This window comes from Ixodes scapularis, unplaced genomic scaffold (assembly GCF_016920785.2).
Source record: "Ixodes scapularis isolate PalLabHiFi unplaced genomic scaffold, ASM1692078v2 PGA_scaffold9__187_contigs__length_104089568, whole genome shotgun sequence".
NCBI classification, from domain to species: domain Eukaryota; kingdom Metazoa; phylum Arthropoda; class Arachnida; order Ixodida; family Ixodidae; genus Ixodes; species Ixodes scapularis.
The window spans coordinates 73,195,868-73,216,719 of record NW_024609884.1 but is presented as its reverse complement, the minus strand read 5'-3'; the positions used below and the strand labels follow the sequence as shown (position 1 = coordinate 73,216,719).

Here is a 20,852-nt window from a genome sequence, read left to right as displayed (position 1 = left end):
AGTTCGACCATCGGAAGAGAAAGTAAAGGCCATACGGGAGGCCCCATGCCCCAAAAATGAATCAGAACTGCGCGCCTACTTGGGCATGATTAACTTTTATGGCAAGTTTGTGCTGAACATGTCAACCGAGCTGAAGCCGTTGTATGACTTATTACAGAAGGGCACAAAATGGCGTTCATCAAGGGCAGAAGACAACGCATTCAACAGAAGTAAGGCGTGGCTTACGCATGAAAACGTCTTAACGTTCTATGACCCAAAAAAGGAATTGGGGCTTGTATGTGACGCTTCAGCGTACGGAGTAAGAGCGGTTCTTTTTCACAGAGTTGGGAATTATGAGAAACCGATTGCTTATGCATCACGAACTCTGAGCAAGGCTGAAAAGGGCTACGCCCAAATTGAAAAAGAGGCCCTAGCAGTTGTTTTTGGGCTGAAAAAGTTTCATAAGTATCTGTATGGCAGAAATGTCAGCATCTATTCGGATCACCAGCCGTTGGCAGGGCTGTTAGGTCATGGAATACAAATTCCGGCGATTTCAGCAGCCAGGATGCAGAGGTGGGCTCTCCTACTTGCTGCCTACAGTTACAAGGGGGTTTATCGGAAGGGTAGCTAGATTCAGAATGCTGATGCGCTGTCACGTCTGCCTTTGCCCAACATGAACGATAGCTCGGACTACGTCAGTTTCTTTTCGGCGGTGGATGAAGTGCCATTGTCAGCTGGTGAAATTAGGAGAGAAACTGAAAAGGATAGTGTGATGAAAAGAGTTGTTTTTCACACAGAACGGATGGCCTTCACATGTGGACAATGAGGCATTGCAACCGTACTTTGTGCGCCGTCACGAATTGTCGGTTGACCAAGGGTGTGTAACATGGGGAAATCGAGCGATCATTCCCGAAGTCTTTAGGGAAAAAGTGTTGTCCCTGCTGCACGAGGGACATCCAGGCACCACCAGAATGAAAATGTTATCACGTAGTCATGTGTGGTGGCCTTTGATAACATATGATGTCGAAAACACTGTCAAAAACTGTAGTACTTGTCAACTATAACGCAGAGCGCGCCACCACGTGTTCCATTATTAACGTGGGGTTGGCCAACGCGCAGATGGCAAAGGGTGTATCTTGATTTTGCATACCGGGATCATAACTGGTTTTTGATTCTCGTAGATGCTCATTCAAAGTGGGTAGAGGTGTTTCTAATGAGTTCCACTACGACAAAATGTACTATCGAAAGATTGCGAAGTGTTTTTGCCGCGTTTGGACTACCAGAAGAGGTAGTGACAGACAATGGACCCCAGTTTGTGGCGACAGAGTTCGTAGAGTTTATGTCGATGAATGGGGTACGCCACACGAAAAGTCCTCCGTACCATCCCGCCTCAAATGGAAGCGCGGAACGGTGTGTGCAAACCGTCAAGCGGGACCTTCTGAGGCAGGTAATCGACGAGCAACGGACGGGTGTACTGAAATCGATGCAACATCGAGTCGACCAGCTCCTGTTTGCATACAGAAATACCCCAACTGGTACGACCGACAGAACTCCAGCCGAGCTGTTTCTCTCTTGGAAGCCTAGGACCCGTCTGAGCTTCCTTCATCCTGAAATGGAGAGACGCATGAGAGATCGCCAGCAACAAATCAAGACAGCCGCCGACATGAGAAGAGGCTCTTGGCGAACTTTTGAAGCAGGCGACCAAGTCCTCGTCCGGGGATCACGTCCGACAGATCCTGCATGGTTGGTGGGACGTGTTGTGAAGAAAGTAAGTGCATCAACCTACGTCGTGATAGTGCAAGATCAGCATCGGTATGTGGACGTGGATGATGTCCGTCCGAGATACTTCGAAGATTCGTCTGCACAGAGAAGAAATGTCGACACTCCGGCTGCAACACCACGAAAGGCGTCCGGTGGCTCTCGAGGCAACATGACAATGCCTGCTGCCCTCGATATGGAGCCTGTTTCCGAGACAGCGGTACCGACCACACCAGTGCTTCGAAGTAGCATACGACAACGTAGGCCACCGGAGAGGTATTCTTGTGTGAGTCAGCCAAAACATTGATGGGGAAGGTGTGTTGTGTTTGAGTATTGTTTCAACAAATAGCGCGAGGCGGCGGGCAAAGAAGTGAGCGCGCGCCTGGGATGTACGAGACAAAAACGAGGGCACGGGACATTAAAACCGTTTGGCTCTGGAAGCTACATCGGCTGCACCTCGTCCTGTCTCTTGTCGTAAGCACCGTGGTCGTAAGCCACAACAGTTATACTCATGCAGGCAGCGAGACAGGCTTTGCTCCCGAATGCCTAGACATGTTTCGAGGATCAAAGGGAAACTTCCACGAGGAAAGCACCTCAAACAAATTTGAAGGGTGGTTCCGCCGAATGCTGGGTCAAATTGAGCCCAATAGTGTCATTGCTATCTACCATAGCGCAGCACGAGGGTATAGTGCAGGGGTGGCCAAGCTGCGGCTCCCGAGCCGCATACGGCTCTTCGCGTGTTAAAGTGCGGCGCTGTTTAGAGCGCACGCTCAGAACGAGCTCACATTAATAGGCTGCCAACACCTGCAATATTTATGGCGTGGAATGCAGGCTGCAAAAGAACAGTGGAAGCTTGTGGAAGCCAGTGAATGTTCCCTATAAAGAAGGCAGCATTCAAGAGGTCGTTATCTGCAGGCTCAACAGACCGATCTCACGAAGCGATCGGCGCATGCGTGACGCCGCCATAGTTCACAGGAGGCAAACAGCTGTGCACGAGAGGGCTCGTGCTGTCTCGTGCTACACAAGCACTGAGCTCCAGCGAGGTTGTCGCGCGTGCAGAAAGACTAAAGTTCCCTCGATGCATTGCGGCAGCGGTGGCGTGGTCAAACTGACTGGTGAGATCGGTCTCACCAGCCAATTTGGCTACTCCACCGCTCCCGCAATGCATGCAGGGAACTTTAGTCTTTTTGCACGTGCAACGACCTCGCTGGGGCTTTGCGCGTGCATATCACGAGACGGCACAAGCCGTGTCGTGCATCGCCACCTGTCTCCTGTGTGAACTAAAGTTATGGCGGCGTCACGCATGCACCAAACGCAAAAGACAGAGTGTGCCGAGAGTTCAAAGAGCTCACCGTCACTGACACCAGGGTCGAGCCAGGACTCTGAGCAGCACTACTACGTTAGGTAGCAGTGCCACCACTGTCATGCGCAAGTCAGTTATATGGCTCTTAACGCTGCGGCATGCAATGACCCGCTAATTAAATTTGGCCATTTGCAGTTGTGTAATGTGTTGCGTCATTTCTAGCTTTTGGGTTGCCAAGGCTGCTGGAAAGGAAGCAGAAGTCAGCCATCTTGCACGTAAATCTCGTCAGTACAAGGTGCTATCTAAGAAATCATCTCTAAAGGTAATTTTTAGATATTAACCTCGTCCCCTATTCTAGAATAAGGTTTTATGTTTTTGTCGTACACACAGGTCAACGAAGCAGTGAAAACCACGAAGTGTGAAGCTCCTCCGTTGTTCCTCTCTGCCTCACTCACTCTCACTGGGTTTCAAAACCCTCCAGAGCCACCCTCAAACTTGGAGCTGCAATGTCCTAAGGACATTTCTATAGATGAGAAATGCATTAAGAACTTGTGTGAACAAGAATCGGAGTCTGATCGAGTGGGCTGTGTGCATGACGATTGCTCTGCAAGCGAGTCTGCAAGCCACCTTCACACTCTGTGGTCTGAAAAAAGAAACTCAAATGCAGATGAGTCTTTTTCATTAAACAGCAGCACTTCCAAAGTTACGAAACACACGCACACTCATGAAAAAAGTGAAACGAGAGAGAGAAGCAGCACGCTGTTTTCTCGTTGCTACTCCCATTCTACAAGCGAAAACAAAGGCACATGTTCCAGCAAAATCGAAGATCCCAGTCTCTCTTCACTTAACTCCACCAGCAGTGATAACAACCGCAACAATGAGGGAGGTGACTGGCCAAGAAGAATGTGCCAAGCAAATGAAGCTGACTTTTGCGAGACTGTCTCACAAAAGCTCCCCTTGTTTATTAAAGGAATGAAAATGAATCCTTCAAACGATGTGCAAGAGACGCATGAGAAGCCTGTAGTAGGTTCGGCATCTGTATCTGTGCAGACGGAATGCAGTTCAAACGAAGTACTGAGTGAGGTAAGTCTCATGTCCTAATTTGAAAAAGTGCCCTTGTAGCATTTATGGTTTCATCACACTGTCTAGAGCAAAGGGTTTTTCCAACTTTGCCATCTGGAAGAACCCCTGTCTGCCGTAAATAGCAGCCAAAAAACCCTTTCTGGTCTTGGCACTGATGCAGTAAAGCATCATTGCAGGAGCCTACGGACCAAGTAAACAGTAATGCACATACTAAGGAGTGTTCAACCCATAGTTATGTATCAATTTGTAGCTCAGACCTTATAAAATATGCTCTGCATGCTTAAACAGGCAAAAGTTTGATCAGATGTAGGGGAAGTTAAATAAATTTTTGAGTTTGGGAATCCCATCGGGATTCTCTGGAAAATATTTGGGCCTTGGGTTCCTGTGTTACTCAGCTTGAGAATCTATGATATAGACTCATAGAGCATGGATTCTCAAACTGTTCTCAGGAATTCAGGGGTTTCTCAGAGTATCCTTATGGGTTCTCTGAGCTCTCAGACTTTCCTACAGAGCTACACGCCTCCAGGTCGGTCTCAAAGAGCACGAGATCCGCAAGACCATTGAGGCCTTTATATACTCGGGCGTCATGTACCAACTGCCTTACCAAAAACTGTCATCCACATAGATGAAGCAATTAGACACTGCCCTCCGTAAATGCCACCGTCTTGCCCTTGGCATCCCCCGATGCACACAAAACCACCTTATTGAAGCTGGAGACTTTTTCAATTCTCTCGAAGATCGTATCACGGTTCATCATCACCAAGCTCAGCAAGAACACCTCAAAGCGTCTAAACTGGGCAGGCAACTCTTACAACTCCTCGGTTATCCCACCGCGCACTTAACCCCCTTTTCCCTCCATGCCGTGCCATGGATATCCCTCCGACGCGTACGCGTGATCCCTATCCCCAAACACATGTCGGTTGAGCACAACGAAGCACATCGCGCAAAGTGAGTACACCATATCAACGGTGCAGAGATCCCGGCTTACACAACAGCGTACTACACGGACGCGTCTCGTTTCCGGACGCGCTTTCGTATCGCCGCCTACAGTCCCCATTACACGCACACACCTCGACACACATCCATGTTCCAGACCTCACTTCAGAAGAACTCCTGGCCATATCTGAGGCCATCACCCTTCCCCACCATCCAACCGACGACATATCAGGACGGAGAGTCAGTCGGTAAGCCGTGCCTTTATCCAGAATATACTCCCCCGCACGTTCACAACAAGACCCTCCATATTCTAACCCAACAGCCCTCCCTTCGCGTAACTGTCCAGTGGATCCCTGCCCACGAAGCTATCAAGGGTAACGTACACGCAGCCGCTCTAAGCAGCGACGAGCCCTCCCGGGGCCCCTCGGAAGTTTGGCCAGACGAATATGATCCCCATCGCTAAATCCTACACAAGGCACGAACTACCCTTAGACGCGATCGCAGGCACTTATCGCCACAATTTTTTTATATACTGCAGACCACAAGTGTCGGGGCAGGATGAGCAGAGTACAAGCATAAAATACCTCTACAACAACAAAATAAATAAAAAAACCTAGAAACAAGAGAAGCAAATCAATAGATAACCCAAGACAGGTGATATAATATAACAATACAAGCATTAGAACCAATTCCCCAGTCGAAAAGCACAATATCGAAGTATGTAAACACAAAATTTATCACCACCGAAACACTTCGAAATACAAAACTAGATCTAAAGCGACATCTCACATAAATCTAGAATAAATGATCTTATGATAAAGAAAAATCCCAAGATGAAATAACAATATGAAAGAGAATTTCAATACTCAATTGCGCCAGGGAAAAACTAATATTTAAACAGGTTAGTGCGTGCGAAGTATGGTGCTAAGGAATAATGATGATGGCGCCTAGTTCGTCTTGTGAAAAGCGGCTTTAATTAATGATGTCAATCCAATGACAGATTTTTTTCTTATATAAAGAGAGTGCAAAAATTTAAAAAGGGGCTATTCGTCTAATGAGCTCTATAGTTCGTATTTTTTTAGTTTTCATCAACAGTGAAGGCGAATCAGTTTTTTGAAATTTTCTATAAACAAACCTCACAGCTCGTCTTTGAACTCGATCCAATATTTCGGGGTTATATTTTTTATGAGGGTTCCATGTTATTTTACCAAATTCAAGTTGAGGTCTAACGAGTGAATTGTAAGCCAATAATTTCACATTTGGAGTAGCGTACTTTAGCTCCCTCTGCAGACAGGATGCCCCCAGCCTTCGTAGAACTCAAACTCCTTCCTTCTCACACCCCTCTTTACACATCAGATGTAGGCTCTCCCTGGATCTCCTTCATGCCCCCACTGCCAAGAATACCCCTCTAACGAGCACATGCTCTGGCGTTGTCCCCCCGCCCGATCCGCACTTAAATCTTTCCTCTCCACTCTCTCACCCCGTTCCCAACCCCCTGACTGGACAGGTTGGCTCGCCCCCCAACATGACTTGGTCGCCACACTACTGCCCCTGCTGGTACAGCATGTCCGTGGTGTACTGGGGAACCAGTGGTAACTGGGCACCGAACCATGGTGCTTTAATAAAAGTTTATTCCCTTTCTCTCTCTCTCTCTCCCAGATTTTATTGACAATTCCTGCCCTTAAGTAAAGATTTTTTTTTTTTCAGTTTAAGCAGTATTTAGCAGATCTGAGCCACCCACTGATGCATAACTGTGACAAATACTCCCCAGTGCGTGCATTATTGTTTACAAAGCCTCGAAACGTCTGCCCTGGCATCAATGCCAAGTCTGGAAGGAGATCCTCGGATATCAGTCAACAGAGGTAGGTATTCCTCGATAAAGATGAAAACCCCGGATCTAGAGGAAGCGCCATATTCGATGCTACCATTGTACACCGTTTGGTTCCAGAACACTGATCATCAAGGAACTCTCTTTCTTATCGGAGGGGCAGAGCGAGATCTTACCGATCGTGCGCCATCAAACTGTCCCATCCTCAGCTACGACGTAAAGACTAACAGCTGGAACCCAAGAAAAACGCTCCCAGTTCATCGCTATGGCCACAAAGCAGTCTATTTGGATGGCCACATTTATATTGTTGGCAAGTATATTTTCATCTTGAAGCCATTAATCGCGTTCCTCGCATCCCGGGAGTTCATATTTTCTGATATTCCATTGCCACTTTCCACGACATTCGACATCACGTTTGTGTGTGTTAAAACTAACCTTGTGTTCCTTTTGAATTGTCTAATTTTTTTGTTAAACATTGCTGCCGCCCCCTCCTGCCTTTATGCAAAGCCCCCTGTGGGCATTTAAAGGAACACTGACACCCCAAAGGTCGTATTTTTTGTTGTCTAAAACGATGCGAATTGTAGTCATAGACACGCAAAAAAAAAATCTAAACGAAAAAAAAAAAATTCCCCACACGCGCGCGCGCGTCTTTTTATATTTGGCGTTTTTCTCTCCGGCTCCTCACCTGCTCGCTTCTTTTGATTTGTGACGTCAGAAATCACGAAATTTAGACGCTTTGTAGGCTACGTGTCTATAGCATTTAATAAGGGCATTCGTAAAGCATGTTTTTTAACGCATTTGCGAACGCACTACAGCGATTCTTTCTGAGATACCGAAAATCGAAGTCCGGTGTGATGTCGCCTCCTGGCTTTTTATCCTCTCTCGAAAAACGTGGCAGCGCTCGACGCATGTAGCAGAGGATGATCGGTGAGTCGGGGAATCGGACGAAGTGGTCTTTATTAAGTGCCGGACGACCTCTCAGACTTCGAAAAGGAAATCGTCAAACGGTCCAAACCACTGGGTATAATGTGTGTATCGTATATAGTTTCGATTGTGACTCCGCCGGGGCAGCCTTTCACGCAGAGCCGGCGCGACGTGGCCCCTCACGTCGCTCACTAAAGTCCACTGTGCGTTCTCTTCGACCTCACACCGTTTCAAAAAAATTGAGATCGCTGAAAGGGCCCTAAAAGAACTTCAAATTCGAAAGTCAAGCGTCGTTTGCTCGCAGCCGGCTGTTCGTGGGACGCCGGCGAACACGACACTTAGGGTGGCGTCAGAGAAACTCAACTCACAGGACGGCTCAATATTTGACGTCACTGCACCGGCGCGGATCGGATCGCGAAGGAACTTCAAATTCAGCATTTGGATTTTTTTTTTTTCTTCCCAAATACTAAATTCCCAAGTTTCGAATTTTGAGGGTAATGTCAAGGTATTGTTTTCAATCGTTCCAAATACAAAAAGAAATATGGCTTAGACAGGGTCAAATAAATTAAATTAAAGGGTACGTTTAGGAAGGTCTACATACTACACCAACGAAGAACACCTGACACACCCCAGCAAAGGCGTCAGTATTAATTTAGTCCACCTGGGAATGTTTTACAGCAAAGCTGTATACCTCTATCAGCCAAAAACATTTTCGTGTCGTCGTTCCAAGCAAAAAACTCCCGGCGAACAATTGAAGGCAAAACAGCGTATCTCCTTTGAAATCAGGCATACAGCATACAGCTCAGTGTCTGTTTCAATAAAGAAAACCACAAAACAAGCATCAACAAAACAAGCATCAAAATCAGATGATGGATGATAAGGCGCGTGTGAACAATAGGAACACATTCCCATGCGTTCCGGTAAGGATTAGGTTTGTGGCTGCTTCGAAAGGGGTTGACGTCACCCGAAGCCGTTGTGTGAAGTGAGGTCACGTGACACTCACACGGCTTCCGATTGGCTCCGATGGCCCGTAAGATCCGCCGCAGCATTTTCGAATGGGGCGGATTTGAGGTTCCCGCATATAAAATGATTTATCCACGAGATTATCACGCCATTTTCAAAACAAATTTAACGGGATTACAGGAGCACACGATGGGTCCTAGCGGAATAGTTATCTCATGTTTTATTTTTGGCGTGTCCTTGGACCTTTAAGGGAACCACAAAACCGAATATCTGGCTGAAAATCCCAACATTGAAACTGCTATAACTCCACAGTTTTTCTAATTAATTTACTGTAAACCAGGCTTCTGCGCAATGATAACCTGTAATGTGAAGCTTTCCGATTACGAAATCATTCAATACGATGTTTGCTGAACTCTGAGCTGTTAGCAATGTTTCCCATGCATCATTTTCGGTTAGAGAAGTGATAAGTTGCCTCATGTAGCACGGGAGCAGTGAACTGTGCACAAATTCCAACACAGGGTATTTATAAAAGATATTCCCTATACTTTATAAAAATTGTAGTGGAGTATAATGTTTGCTATTGTTCACAGGTGGATTTGAAAACTTCAGCCCCGTAAATCTTGAAAAGACTTCCAGCCGTTGCTGTTTTTGGTATGAAGTGAGTCGTGGACAGTGGGGGATCATGGCACCTCTCAACTCTACCAGAGCATATCATGGTCTCGCAGTACTTGGAAATTCCGTTTATGCTGTTGGGGGTGTGGACAGCAACAACAGGTGTGCTAATATATGTATATAAATGTAGTACTGTGAAATTATGAAATTCTTTAAGCGTATTAATGAAATTTAACGGTACACAAGTACAAAAGAACAGCATAAAAATATCGTGCACCTGAAAGCCAACGGCTGGTAAAGAATGAACTGTACCAATATAATTAACATGTTCCACATGAATTTTGTTTTTAATATTTACAATCAATCAAAAATTCGCAGTTTATTCTGGTGCTAGTTTCCATATAGCTCGTTTTTTTTTTTAATGTTCTAGAACCAATGCACGCGCCAAAAAAGAAAAAGCACGTTCTCGTGTAGTTGCGGGGTACGGCAAGAAATCTTAAGGAGTAGCGTAAAAGTATCTAATTTACTCCTTGTGAATCACCGAGTGCAATAGACAGCAAAAATAATGTTTGTAACGCCTCTTTTATTTGACAGTAATTAAAACAAGTTATTTCCAAAGGGCTGACAAACATGTCTAATTTTTTTCACAGATATACAACAAAATCTTGATGGTTGCATTCTACAGATGCTAAAGCATATGCACGCCAAGTTTTGTCATGATAGGACAATATTAAGTACAGGGTTAAGCCCCAAAATATGAAAAGGTTTTTACCCTTTTTTTTTTTACTGCAAATATAAGCTACGCATCGCCGAACGCTCATTATCCGCCCATATGTGGCGCTAGAGCCACAAACCAGATGCCGAGGTTTCAGCAACCATCATTATCTCATGCAAACATTACATGTGATTTTCTGAACTTTTCAATGGGAAAATGGCAGCCAATAGAGCTCTCGAATACATGGAGGTCTACGGCACCAATTACCGACGACGGGCGAAAATGGGCCCCAATTTCCCACTGAAAATTTCAGAAAATCACTTATAACTTCTAATTAAGATAACGGAGAGTGCTGAAACTTTGGCACCTGGTTCGGCGTTCGGCAATGCGTAGATTTTTTTGAAGCTGCCCTAAATTACAAAAAGAGAAACACACATTCGAATATTTCCGCACATGTTTAGCGACGGTTGCTTCGTAACAGGAAAATTATTTTTTTTTGTTAAACATTAAGCTACCAAAGAATGTGTCGGAAGGAAGATGGTTAGACCTACTAAAAATATATGCGATGGTAGGCGACGTCACAATTTTTGGTGTGCAGACTAAAATGCCATTAATTTAAGATTTTTGGGTTACCGGTAGTACTTTAAATGTGTGCATGACTAATCATCCAGTCCTGATTGTTTAATGTACAGAAGATGAAGATTGAAAGGTAATGAAACATACCAAAGCGCGATATCACAATTTTAAAATAAAAAGTTTTTTTTTATTTTTACCTCACCTTAACGACTAGTACTTTTGGTTGTGAGGAATAGGAGAGGGTTCCTATTACTAGGACCATTGGGTGATGAAGGTCGCAGCAACATTCTTTTATTCGTACAATCTTTATGACGACATTCTATTATTGTGTTTTAAGATTTTTCTTTGTTATAGATTTGGATTATAGCGTGTTTGAAATACCCAGGCTCCATCTAAAATGGGCCGTAAAAATCGGCCCCTGCACGTAGCAATTCAAACTTTTCGTGAAGGGTGTGTTTCACAGGTCGGTTTTATCATGCAAAATTAGAAAGCGTAGCTTTGTAATTTTGCAGACGGCGGCCCGCCACTCGACTCGGTCGTCTGCGCCACCGTCCGCCATTGACCCTGTAAAGTTTTTTTGGTCCTATTTTTTACAGACAGGGAGCTACGCATTATAATTTTAGAAGATAAAGCCGACCCGTGAAATACACTTTTAACGAAAAGTTTAGATTGATACGTATCAGGTACAGATTTTTACGGCCATTGTTAGGTCGACCCTGGGACACGCAATACATACCGCTATGTATGGTTCTGCGTTTCCACAAAAATAACATACATTCAATAACATTCGATAAACGTAACTGGTAAATATTTTTACAATTTGAAATTGTCCGTAAATTGCTACCAATATTTAGAATTCAAATAGGGTATTCGCCGAGTATTTTCAGTGTTTTTTCGTAGCATGTACGTAGCAGAAAAATGAGCGGGCTATCTGTGCCAGTCAGCGGCCAGCTGAGGTAAGGAAGTTGCCCTCTTATTGCGAGTAGTAACTGGTCCTCCAGAGAAAATGAACAGCTGTTTATGGACCAACAGGCTGTTTACAAACAAGTGAGCGTTTGCCCACACTAGAGTCTAGTGTGGGATAGAGTCACTGAATGTTTCCAGAGTATCGAAACTCACACGTTTGAGAGTTCCCAAATGGCGGCTCCAATTTTTTTTTTACTGTGGTCATTATGAGCGTTTAGAAAGCATGGTTTTTGGCGTGAAAAAAAACGGAAGAGTTCTTTCTGTGGAAACTTTTATTGGAGATTAGTACTGAATTACAGAAGTGGTGATGATAAAATTTTAGTTTACAAGGTTTTTTGAAACAATTAATATTGCTCTTAATTATACAACCATGTCTCACCGGTGATTTCAGGTAGCGCGTACCGACCTAGGCGCGTCCTGACTTCGGTAGTAATTCGCGGCGCGTTCGCTTGGGAGACAGAGGTTGGCGTCCCTGAAACCCGCTCCACCGTATATATTTCGGTGCCAAAAAGTCCGATCAAAGCTAAAATATAACAGTCACAGCGGATGCTATCGAATGCGGTACTCTGGAAACATTCAGCGGCTCTAGCCCACACCAGGTGTGGGCACTGTGCGTGCGCAAAGCCAGATTCACGCCAAGCTTTTGCGCATGCGCCGTGCTTATGATATTTGCAGACAGGCCACTCAAAGCCGATGAAAAGGGCGCCAGAGATGTAAGAGTCTGGGAATCGCTCATGACCATGTTCCAAAATTTACTCGATCTTACTCTATAGGGTAAACATTCTGTATACCTTGGTGCTCGAAAACTTACCGGCGTCCAGCGTTGCCCTAGCTGTCTTGTCAAGTGGCATGATCCGCCGGAGTAACTCGGATCCATTCGAGTAAGTTTTGGAATAGTCTATATCACCTGGAAAGAGCTGCGAGTTTGCGAGATGATTGCATTTTCTGCTGCAAATCTGCGAGATGTTTGCATTTCCTCCTTGTTTTCTTTTTCGGGCAACCTGTTTTTTCTTCTTCTAAAGTTTTACAATGTAAAATACCACAGCACCAAAATCAATGTGGGCTTTCAAAGGGAAACTCCTAAAAATTCCGAACTCAAGGAAAAGCACAAGTGAGAACTTCAACGTTTTGGTAGCAACCATCCGAATTTTCTGAAAAAAACTACTATAGATTATAATGTAGAAAGGATCTACAAATGGGTAGTGTCATCATTTCACATAAGTTTTGTTGAACTTTGGTTCTTGAGTGTGTTTAACTACGAGGTTATTGATAATTTCAGACTCCTTGGGTGTGTGGAGCGGTATGACAAGACAATGGATGAATGGACCAAACTGAGCAGCGAACTGTATTCCCCAAGGATGGCAATGGGGTCGTGTGGACACAGGGGACAACTGTGGGTGGCCGGTGGAATTGTGCAAATTGGCCGGAGAACCTGCTCCACTGCATACGTCGAAGTGTACAGTCCCGAAGCTGAACGGTCAGGCGCACCAATTGCACTCGTGTTTATATTTTCCAAAGGATTCCATTCTTTCATTGACTTTGGATGCAGACAGGCCGGTAGCAGGGAAAAAAGGCCTGATGCGCCCTCTTCGTCCATACCACTGGTAGACTGCACAATGCAGTTAGCACGAACGTGACGTCAGCACTTTTTCACATTCTACTCGAGCAGGACAGAGCAAACACCAAATTTGTTGGTGTCTCAAATAAGCACTTTCCACCACAATGTATCACGAAACGCGGACCAAATCACTCCTGCAAACAGTACGCATCATACAAAAAAAAAAAAAAAAGGTTCATGCCCTTTTGGTTTTTACAAAAGGGCCTATTCAGTAAAATTAAGAATGTTCGGTATAATTAGTGTCTTAATTTCTTTTGAGTAATTAGCTTTCTAATTTGTAAATTTCAAGGCGTTGTTTCAGTCACTAACTTGCTGTGTACTCGAAGACCACTAAATCCAGTTCACTTTACAAACATATAAATCAGCCGAAGCAGTTTACGGCGTTTGGAAAAAACAAGTTGGGCGCGTTTCTATAGGTTTGGGTTTCCTATCAAAACGCATCTCCGCACTAGTGATCCTGGTTCTTCGTCGCTAATGGGCGGAACTATAATGTGCCGCCACGATTACTTCGCATCATAAAGAAGAACCCAAGTACAAAGCTTACTCTTGCAATGTCATTCGAGCAGCACATTGTTCTGACAGAAAACCAACCTAGAAAACCTAGAAACGCATCCAAAGTGAGTGTTTATTATTTTTTACGTTAAAAATGTTGCGATTGCCTAATTTCTTTTTTTAAGTGCGCTGATTTGATTATTTTTTTATGACGACCGAAAAGTTTTTAATGTGGAGAAAAAGTCGTTTGCTTCTTGCGTAGGAGTTGCGGTGACGTCAAAACGACGCCGAACTTTGATTGGCTTTGATTGAAAGGATAGTGGGTAGACCTAAATGATGGATGTCTTGAGGTCTACCCACTATTTTTTCAATCAACCAATAAGAGCTCGACGTTCTGACATCATCGCAATCCCTGTGCAAGAACCAGACGAACTTGCGCCCTCATTGAAACCATGCCTTTAAATTGACTAATTCAAAACCTAATTAACTCAACGTAATTAAGAAAGTAACGATACCGAATAGTAATAATTTTCCTAAATAGGATTTTGACAAAAACTAATATGACTACCTTTTTTTTTTTGCGATGCATATTTCCCCCAGTAGTGATTTGGCCCGCGTTTCGTGCAACACCCTGTATAGTCGGTGACAGGCTAACAACCTAGCTCGGCCTCCAGCACGCGCTCGTTGCTGTCCGCCGGACTCGGGCAGGGCGTGCGACGAAGTGTTATTAAAGGCAGAAAGCTCGTACTCGATGCGGAACATTGGGCCTTTCTAATCGAAGAAAAGTACAAGAAAACCCGGGGATCTTCTGTTCATGCCGGCATCGTTGTGCTCTGTACATAAAAACCGGAAAACAATAATTTGAGAAGAAGAAAAAAAATAAAAGGTTGTAAACAGATTTCATTACATACAATGGGTGTTTTCTTTCAGTCGGTCAGGAATTTAAAAAAAAGAAAAGAAACTTGCGTCGAGTTTTTTTTAACTTTGGGGCCAAGATAAGGGCCATGGCGGCCACTAGAAAAGAAATGAAATGTGATAATTAAATGGCTAATTATCTAAAAATTTAATGAACTTTTACAAAGTTTTTTTGGGAGACGTCATGTGTTTGGAAAATTGACCCTAAACCTCAATATGGTCTAACTGTGCGGTGAAACGTTTACAAAAAAAACATTCGTAGTGGGTACGGTGCAAGTAATGTAACGCCTTAGAGCGATAAACTGGCAGCTGAAAGTGACGCCCAATTGGCCGCCGCCGTGTTGCACATTTTTGACCACTAAACACGTGACCTTATAGTTTTACGTCTAGATTTTAACGCAGTACCGCGCACAAATAATTGATTATTGATCTTTAATAACAGTACCGACGAGAAAAGTTATGCATGTTTCGTTTGTTCTAAGCACAAAATGTCCTTTTACTACAAAAACTCAGGCAGCTTCGCAATGCCTCCCCTAAGTGCGGTTAGCCGCAGTGCTGTATTTTGGGGTTTATCGAAGCTAGAAACTGATATCTGGAGCTAACAATATTAAAAAAGAAACAGTTTATCATGTATTTCTTTTTTTTTTTTTTTTTACAGCAATCGCAATACAAATCTTTGCTCAGTTTTGCGTTAAAGCCTCAGGATTTGGTAAGGTCACTGTCTAGTGGTCAAAATTGTACAACATGGCGGCAACCCAGTGGGGGTCACTATTTCCTGGTGAACGGAATACCAGTTTATCTCTCTAGGCGCGTCTACCTCGTTGAAGAAATGTCACCCCTTTATGCGGCTTCAAACCAAAACTAGGCGGGCAAAAAAAAAAACGCTACCGCAGCTGGCTTTGCTTGTGGCGCTGGTGGAGGGTCGACGTCATTCGCGCTCTTTTCCCGCTCAGTTTCGGATTGAAGCCGCATACAAGGGAGACATGTCTCGTTCGCTGGAACAACTGAAAGAAAGCACCCTGTATACAAAAGTACTCATTCGACACCGACAGAGCTATCGATATATGACCTATACTGCTATCAGTGCAACAACAAAAAATTAACCGAGTGATAAATCAAACCGTAAAGTTCCGACAGTGACCTCTCTCACGAGATCAAACAACGATGCATCGTGAGGATACATGAACACTGTAAAAAGATTGCAATCGAACCCTAAAGGGAACCATGTCATGAGCTGTCCAAGTAGTACACAACAAATATCGCGCGCGGCAAAAGAAAAGTTTGTTTTTGTTGAGAATATCAACCACGCAAACAGCACAGCTTTCCTCCTGGCCTCCTCGCTGTCGCCTCCTCCCCTTTTTTGTTTTCGGGAGGTTGGGAACGGAGAACAGCGGAGGTCTTGACGACAGCTAGCAGAGCGTGTGAGTGGCTGCCCGGACCCAGGTGTTGAGTACGCTCCAGGTCTCTCTGTCCGAGGACAGAAGCGAGGGAAGCTTCCCCCCCCCCCCCCCCCCCCCCCTCCCCGGGCAAAGAAAGTGTACCAAAGCGAACCGGAAACGGAGGAAAACATCCGCTTCCGTTACAGCAAATGCTGTGACTCCAGAAAACGCGTCCTGTTTTAACAGTCCTTTGGGAGTGGCCTTCTACAGTTTGTTATCTCCTGAATTCAGTTAACATACTGAAATTAGGCAAAACTAAGCGTAAATTTCTTTTATGAAAAAAAAAAAAAAATTGCAGCAATTGCTACGAGGCATGCGGCGAACCTCTCTAGCTGCCTTCTCTTATCCGTCAAAGGTGTCGTGACGTCATCATTCCCAAGTCAGCTGAAAGGAGAGCGCCAATAAAGTCGCTTTCATTGGTTTTCCTCCTTGCTCCCTTCCTCTCCTGCGCTTGGCAGGCAGCAGGGAATCCTAAGTAAAGTCACTTACTACTAAGCACACTGAGAAAAAAATGCTCACATTATTTCTAATGTGCCTACATCCAAATTTTCACATTTTAAATTCAAAGAAAAACCTGTTTAACTCCTCTTTCAAACTGTATAGCAAATTGCCGGGCAATTCTGTTGCACGTGAAACGTGTGGCGTCTACGCTCTCGGCGCTCTGCATGGGTTGCAATAGTAACCGATGAAGCAACCGATAGCAATTCCTGGAATGGAGATACCGGCGCTAACCCGGGTTTTAAAAACCTCTGACAGGTTGTCAAGTTGCTAGCTGCTGGGCACAGAGCCGATGCCCCGCAGAGCTTGCCCACAAAATAGCACCTCGACTCACGGCCATGTGTCGTGACATGCTGGAAAGACACTCGCATAAAGGGGTACAGAATCAAAACTTAAATATCCCCGAAACACTTCGAAACGGGTGAAATATCATCCGTGATATCCTTAAATGATAATGACACGTTTGTATTTTTAGCGGATGGCTATATTTTTCTTTCTAACTGTCGGATTTTGGCAAGTGCTTCAAAATCGGCCATCGAGGCAGCGCGATGTCTCATGGGATATTTGCTCGTGACGTCACGCTCGCAACGTCACGGACTCGTAAACGGCCAAGGGTACCGTAATTACGATCGTCGTCACTATGTAGCGCCATCTTTATCGTCAACGCGTTACAATTACGGCAAGTGAGAATACCCGAGGTATGGTGTAATAGAATTGAGAGGCGTGGCCAAGCGCCGCTCGTTCCCGGGCGCCTCCATGGGACACTGCCCCTCCGTGGCGCTGCTACTTTTGGGTCCGTGACGTCAGTCTTTTCTACGAAACTCGAACCCCCAACTACCAGCTGGTATTGGGAAATTGTATTGTTCGTTTTAAAATTGTTTTTCTTGCGTTTACGAATGAAAAACTGGTTTCTGAGCTGCCGTCATAAAAGAGACCACGTCTACGGAAAGAAATAGGCGCTAAACTTTCGCTTCTGTACCCCTTGAATAATCTAGATTTTTCGTGCCAGATGCCCTTCGTTGGTTTGGCACGTAAAACCGCAAATTTGATTTGAATGATCTAGGCTCTAGACGGGGGTCTGGGTTCAATTCCCACCTGGCGCAAATGCGTTTTTACTGCGATGGCCTCTTCCCATTCCCCCTCTCCCCACTCAAAACCAATCAGTGCCGAGCCTCGCGGACATGCTTTTTATCCGAGCTTCACGAAATACCAAACACCCAACCAAAAAACATTTGACGTTAACTGCAATGCATACCCTATTTTATATGGGCCGCAGACCAGCAGGCCAAATCCAAGGGCTCGCTAATGAGTTCCCCTTAAAGTCACATTTGTGTCTATTGTGGACTATCTTTTCCTCGAAGTTTACACCAAAAGAGCTTTCCGCTCCGGTTGATCAGTGCAGTGAAAGGGAACAATTTTCGTGTCTGCTGACACGTTTGAAGATCGGCCTTGAAAGGTCCACCGAGGTTGGTTAGAGCTGCAAAAAGTGCCATGTTCACTTGCTGTGCTCTACACTTTCTGCTCCACCTTTGGGCTCTTCTCCAAGCAGGAGAGAGGAAGAGCATCAATGTTTGATCCCATTTCTGATAAAGAGACATGGTGCACATGCTGGTAAATTTGCGAGTGTCAAAATTCTTGAATGCAGGTCGAGTTAGTGCTCTTGACAATACTAAAACAATAACCTCTGGTGCACGTGTATGTGCTCAGTTCTTTGGGTTTTCATTTGAAAGTCATGTTTTGAATTTGTAAATTGTGTAATGTTCTTTCCTGCTCCTTCACTGTATCAGTGTGTTGCTAGTATTTTTTTTTTTTTGGATACAAGTCATCTATAACTTTCACTCTCCCCGTCGTTTTCTATATTCGGTCGTGGCAGTCGATACGCACACGCAGGGGAGTCAAAGCCCTGAATAAGGTCAGGCGAATCCCGTGTTCGCCAGCGGCACAGAAGTCCAACGAGAAAGCCTGGGTTCATGCCCAGAGGGGCCACTAACTCGGTCTTAATGTAACTTTGCAGGTGGTCTTTTGCAGTCAACTTTCTGCCATCCCCAAGGAGTTGCTTGACATTGGTGGAGTGTGACGGAATTCTCTACGCTGTTGGAGGTCTTCTGAGCCATAGGGCGGGCAAACAGAGGAGCTTCACAACTGTGGAAGACATGCTTGTACTTGTTGACGACCGCAATGCATGGGTCGACAAAACTCCAATGCCTATGGCTAGACACAGTGTTGTCACCACTACCCATGGTACCTGTCGCATTGGCGTTTTACCATTCCAATAATTACCTTATGCACATTGCCTTATTTGGCTACTGGGCTTTGGCGTCATGCGCCGTAGCTCTCTTCTGCAGATTATTAAGGCACGACCACATTGGTGTCGCGGAGGCCTGCGGCGCGCCGGTCGGCGCTGCCGGTTGCCGAGGAAAACCAGTTTTCGGCTTCAACGGCGCGACGTACAACGCCGCAGAGCCAACCGCTCCTTGCGCGGGAGCTCGCCGCCGCTCGCCGCAGAAGAGAGGAGACAATGGGAGGTGGCGTAGATAGTGACGTCGCGATGCCATGGCAACGCTCAAGCCGGTCCCCCGCGCGTCTTTCACGTTCCGAAGGACGTGTTTCGTGTCGTCTGCTATCCCTATTTCCCCCCGATGCCTTCCCCAACGGAGCGGTTCCTTGAAACTGCGCGACTGTTTCCCTTTTTATATGACAAGACGCAGCCAGACTACCTAGATAATGACGCTAAGAACAACTGCTGGGAAATCATAGGAGAGGAATTCGGAATTAAAAGTGAGTTTCTCCGTTGCACTTGCTGCATGTCATCTGTGTTGCGACGGATGTCGTGTTGATTTGGTGACACTTTCGAAAGTAGCCGTCATCTCTGGCGCGCCGCCGGGGCAGCAACGCACTAAAACTTCTTTGGAATGGAATCACCTTCCGACTTCCGTAATTTATATTATTGATACCCAAATGTTTAAAAATGCTATAAACACTCTTTACTGTCCTGAGCCGCCATGATATGTTATGTACTCTGCCCTTTTGTTTCTTTTTGTGTGTTATTTTGTTACTACCACTCCCCTCTTTAATGCCGATTGGCCCCTTGAGGTTATTTAAATAGATAAATAAATAAAGAAAGAAATAAACCTGTCCTTCGGTGTTTCGGTAGAACCAACTCGGCCGGACCCAAAACCTGCGCCTCCTTCCCTTCAGAGCCCGGCGACGTCGCAAGATCAACGAGCGGGCTAGGATAATCACATTGAAGCTGATCATCAGGTCATCATTGGCTCCTACCATGTAGGCATCGAGTGCGATTTCTATGCTGATATATGCGAAAGATGACAGCCGAAACGGAAGAATCTAACGAAGAGCAGACGACGAAAGAGCGGGAAATCCGACGGGAGGCGCGATCGCGAGATCCAGTGCTGTCACGTGACGCTTGCAAAACGGAGGCCAATGTGGACTCCTCGCGTTGTGACGCCGGACGGCGCTGCCGTTCACGCTAGTGTGGTCAGGCCTTTAGTTGCGGTGCATGCGTCCATAGCCCAACGACTAGGCTTTTTTCACCTAAGTGATAAGCACTGAAAAGGTACGAAATAGCCTTTCAGGGGTCTTATTTTTACAATTTTCAACGTTTTTTACGGTTTAGAAATATATAAAGATGTGGGCGGCGTGTGCGCCAGCACTGGCCTATTTAATAAATTTAGTTAAAACGTACAGCGATATAGACGGGGCGGAAGAAAGAAGACAAACGACCGCTGATTTGGTTTTAGTAATTTAGTTCCCACAACACCTTTCTTCGGCTGTAGTCCGTTTGCGACTGAATTCGGCATTTTATAAAAAGTTCACACAGTGTCCTTTTTTTTTTTTCAGATGGTTTGGTTTTTGTGTTGGGAGGAAAACAAGCTGAGAAGCCAGAATGTCGCTTTGACAGCATTCTTGCCTTCGACACAAGACAGGACCAATGGTTTTGTTTGGGAAATGTGCCAAAAAATCTCTCCGATTACCACTGTGTCCTCGTGCCTCCAAGGCGGCCATATGAAAACTTGAGACAACTCCTGACGAGTCGTGGAGACCACACACTGGCTTACAAAATTACCGACAAGCTTTCTAACGTGGCTGCAGACGTAAAATCATACTCACAGGGAGATGTTGCTCTGAAGAAAAACCTGAGCTGAGCCATTTTTAGAATGATTTGTATTCTGTCCGGCCACAACAAAATCATAGCTAATTTCTTAGAGGTATTTTTTTTATTGCTTGAA

At 45.2% G+C, this 20,852-nt stretch overlaps 1 protein-coding gene across 1 annotated transcript in view; it reads left to right on the top strand.

Annotated features, from left to right (window-relative positions):
- LOC115328133 (kelch-like protein 17) overlaps nt 1–20,768 on the top strand; it is a 53,350-nt gene extending 32,582 nt beyond the window's left edge. The window contains exons 5-10 of the mRNA XM_040206786.2: nt 3,263–3,362; nt 7,008–7,197; nt 9,365–9,548; nt 12,923–13,120; nt 18,620–18,846; nt 20,464–20,768. Coding sequence (XP_040062720.1) covers nt 3,263–3,362; nt 7,008–7,197; nt 9,365–9,548; nt 12,923–13,120; nt 18,620–18,846; nt 20,464–20,768 — 1,204 coding nt within the window. The remainder of the gene's footprint in view (nt 1–3,262; nt 3,363–7,007; nt 7,198–9,364; nt 9,549–12,922; nt 13,121–18,619; nt 18,847–20,463) is intronic.
- The last annotated feature ends 84 nt before the right edge of the window (nt 20,769–20,852 follow it).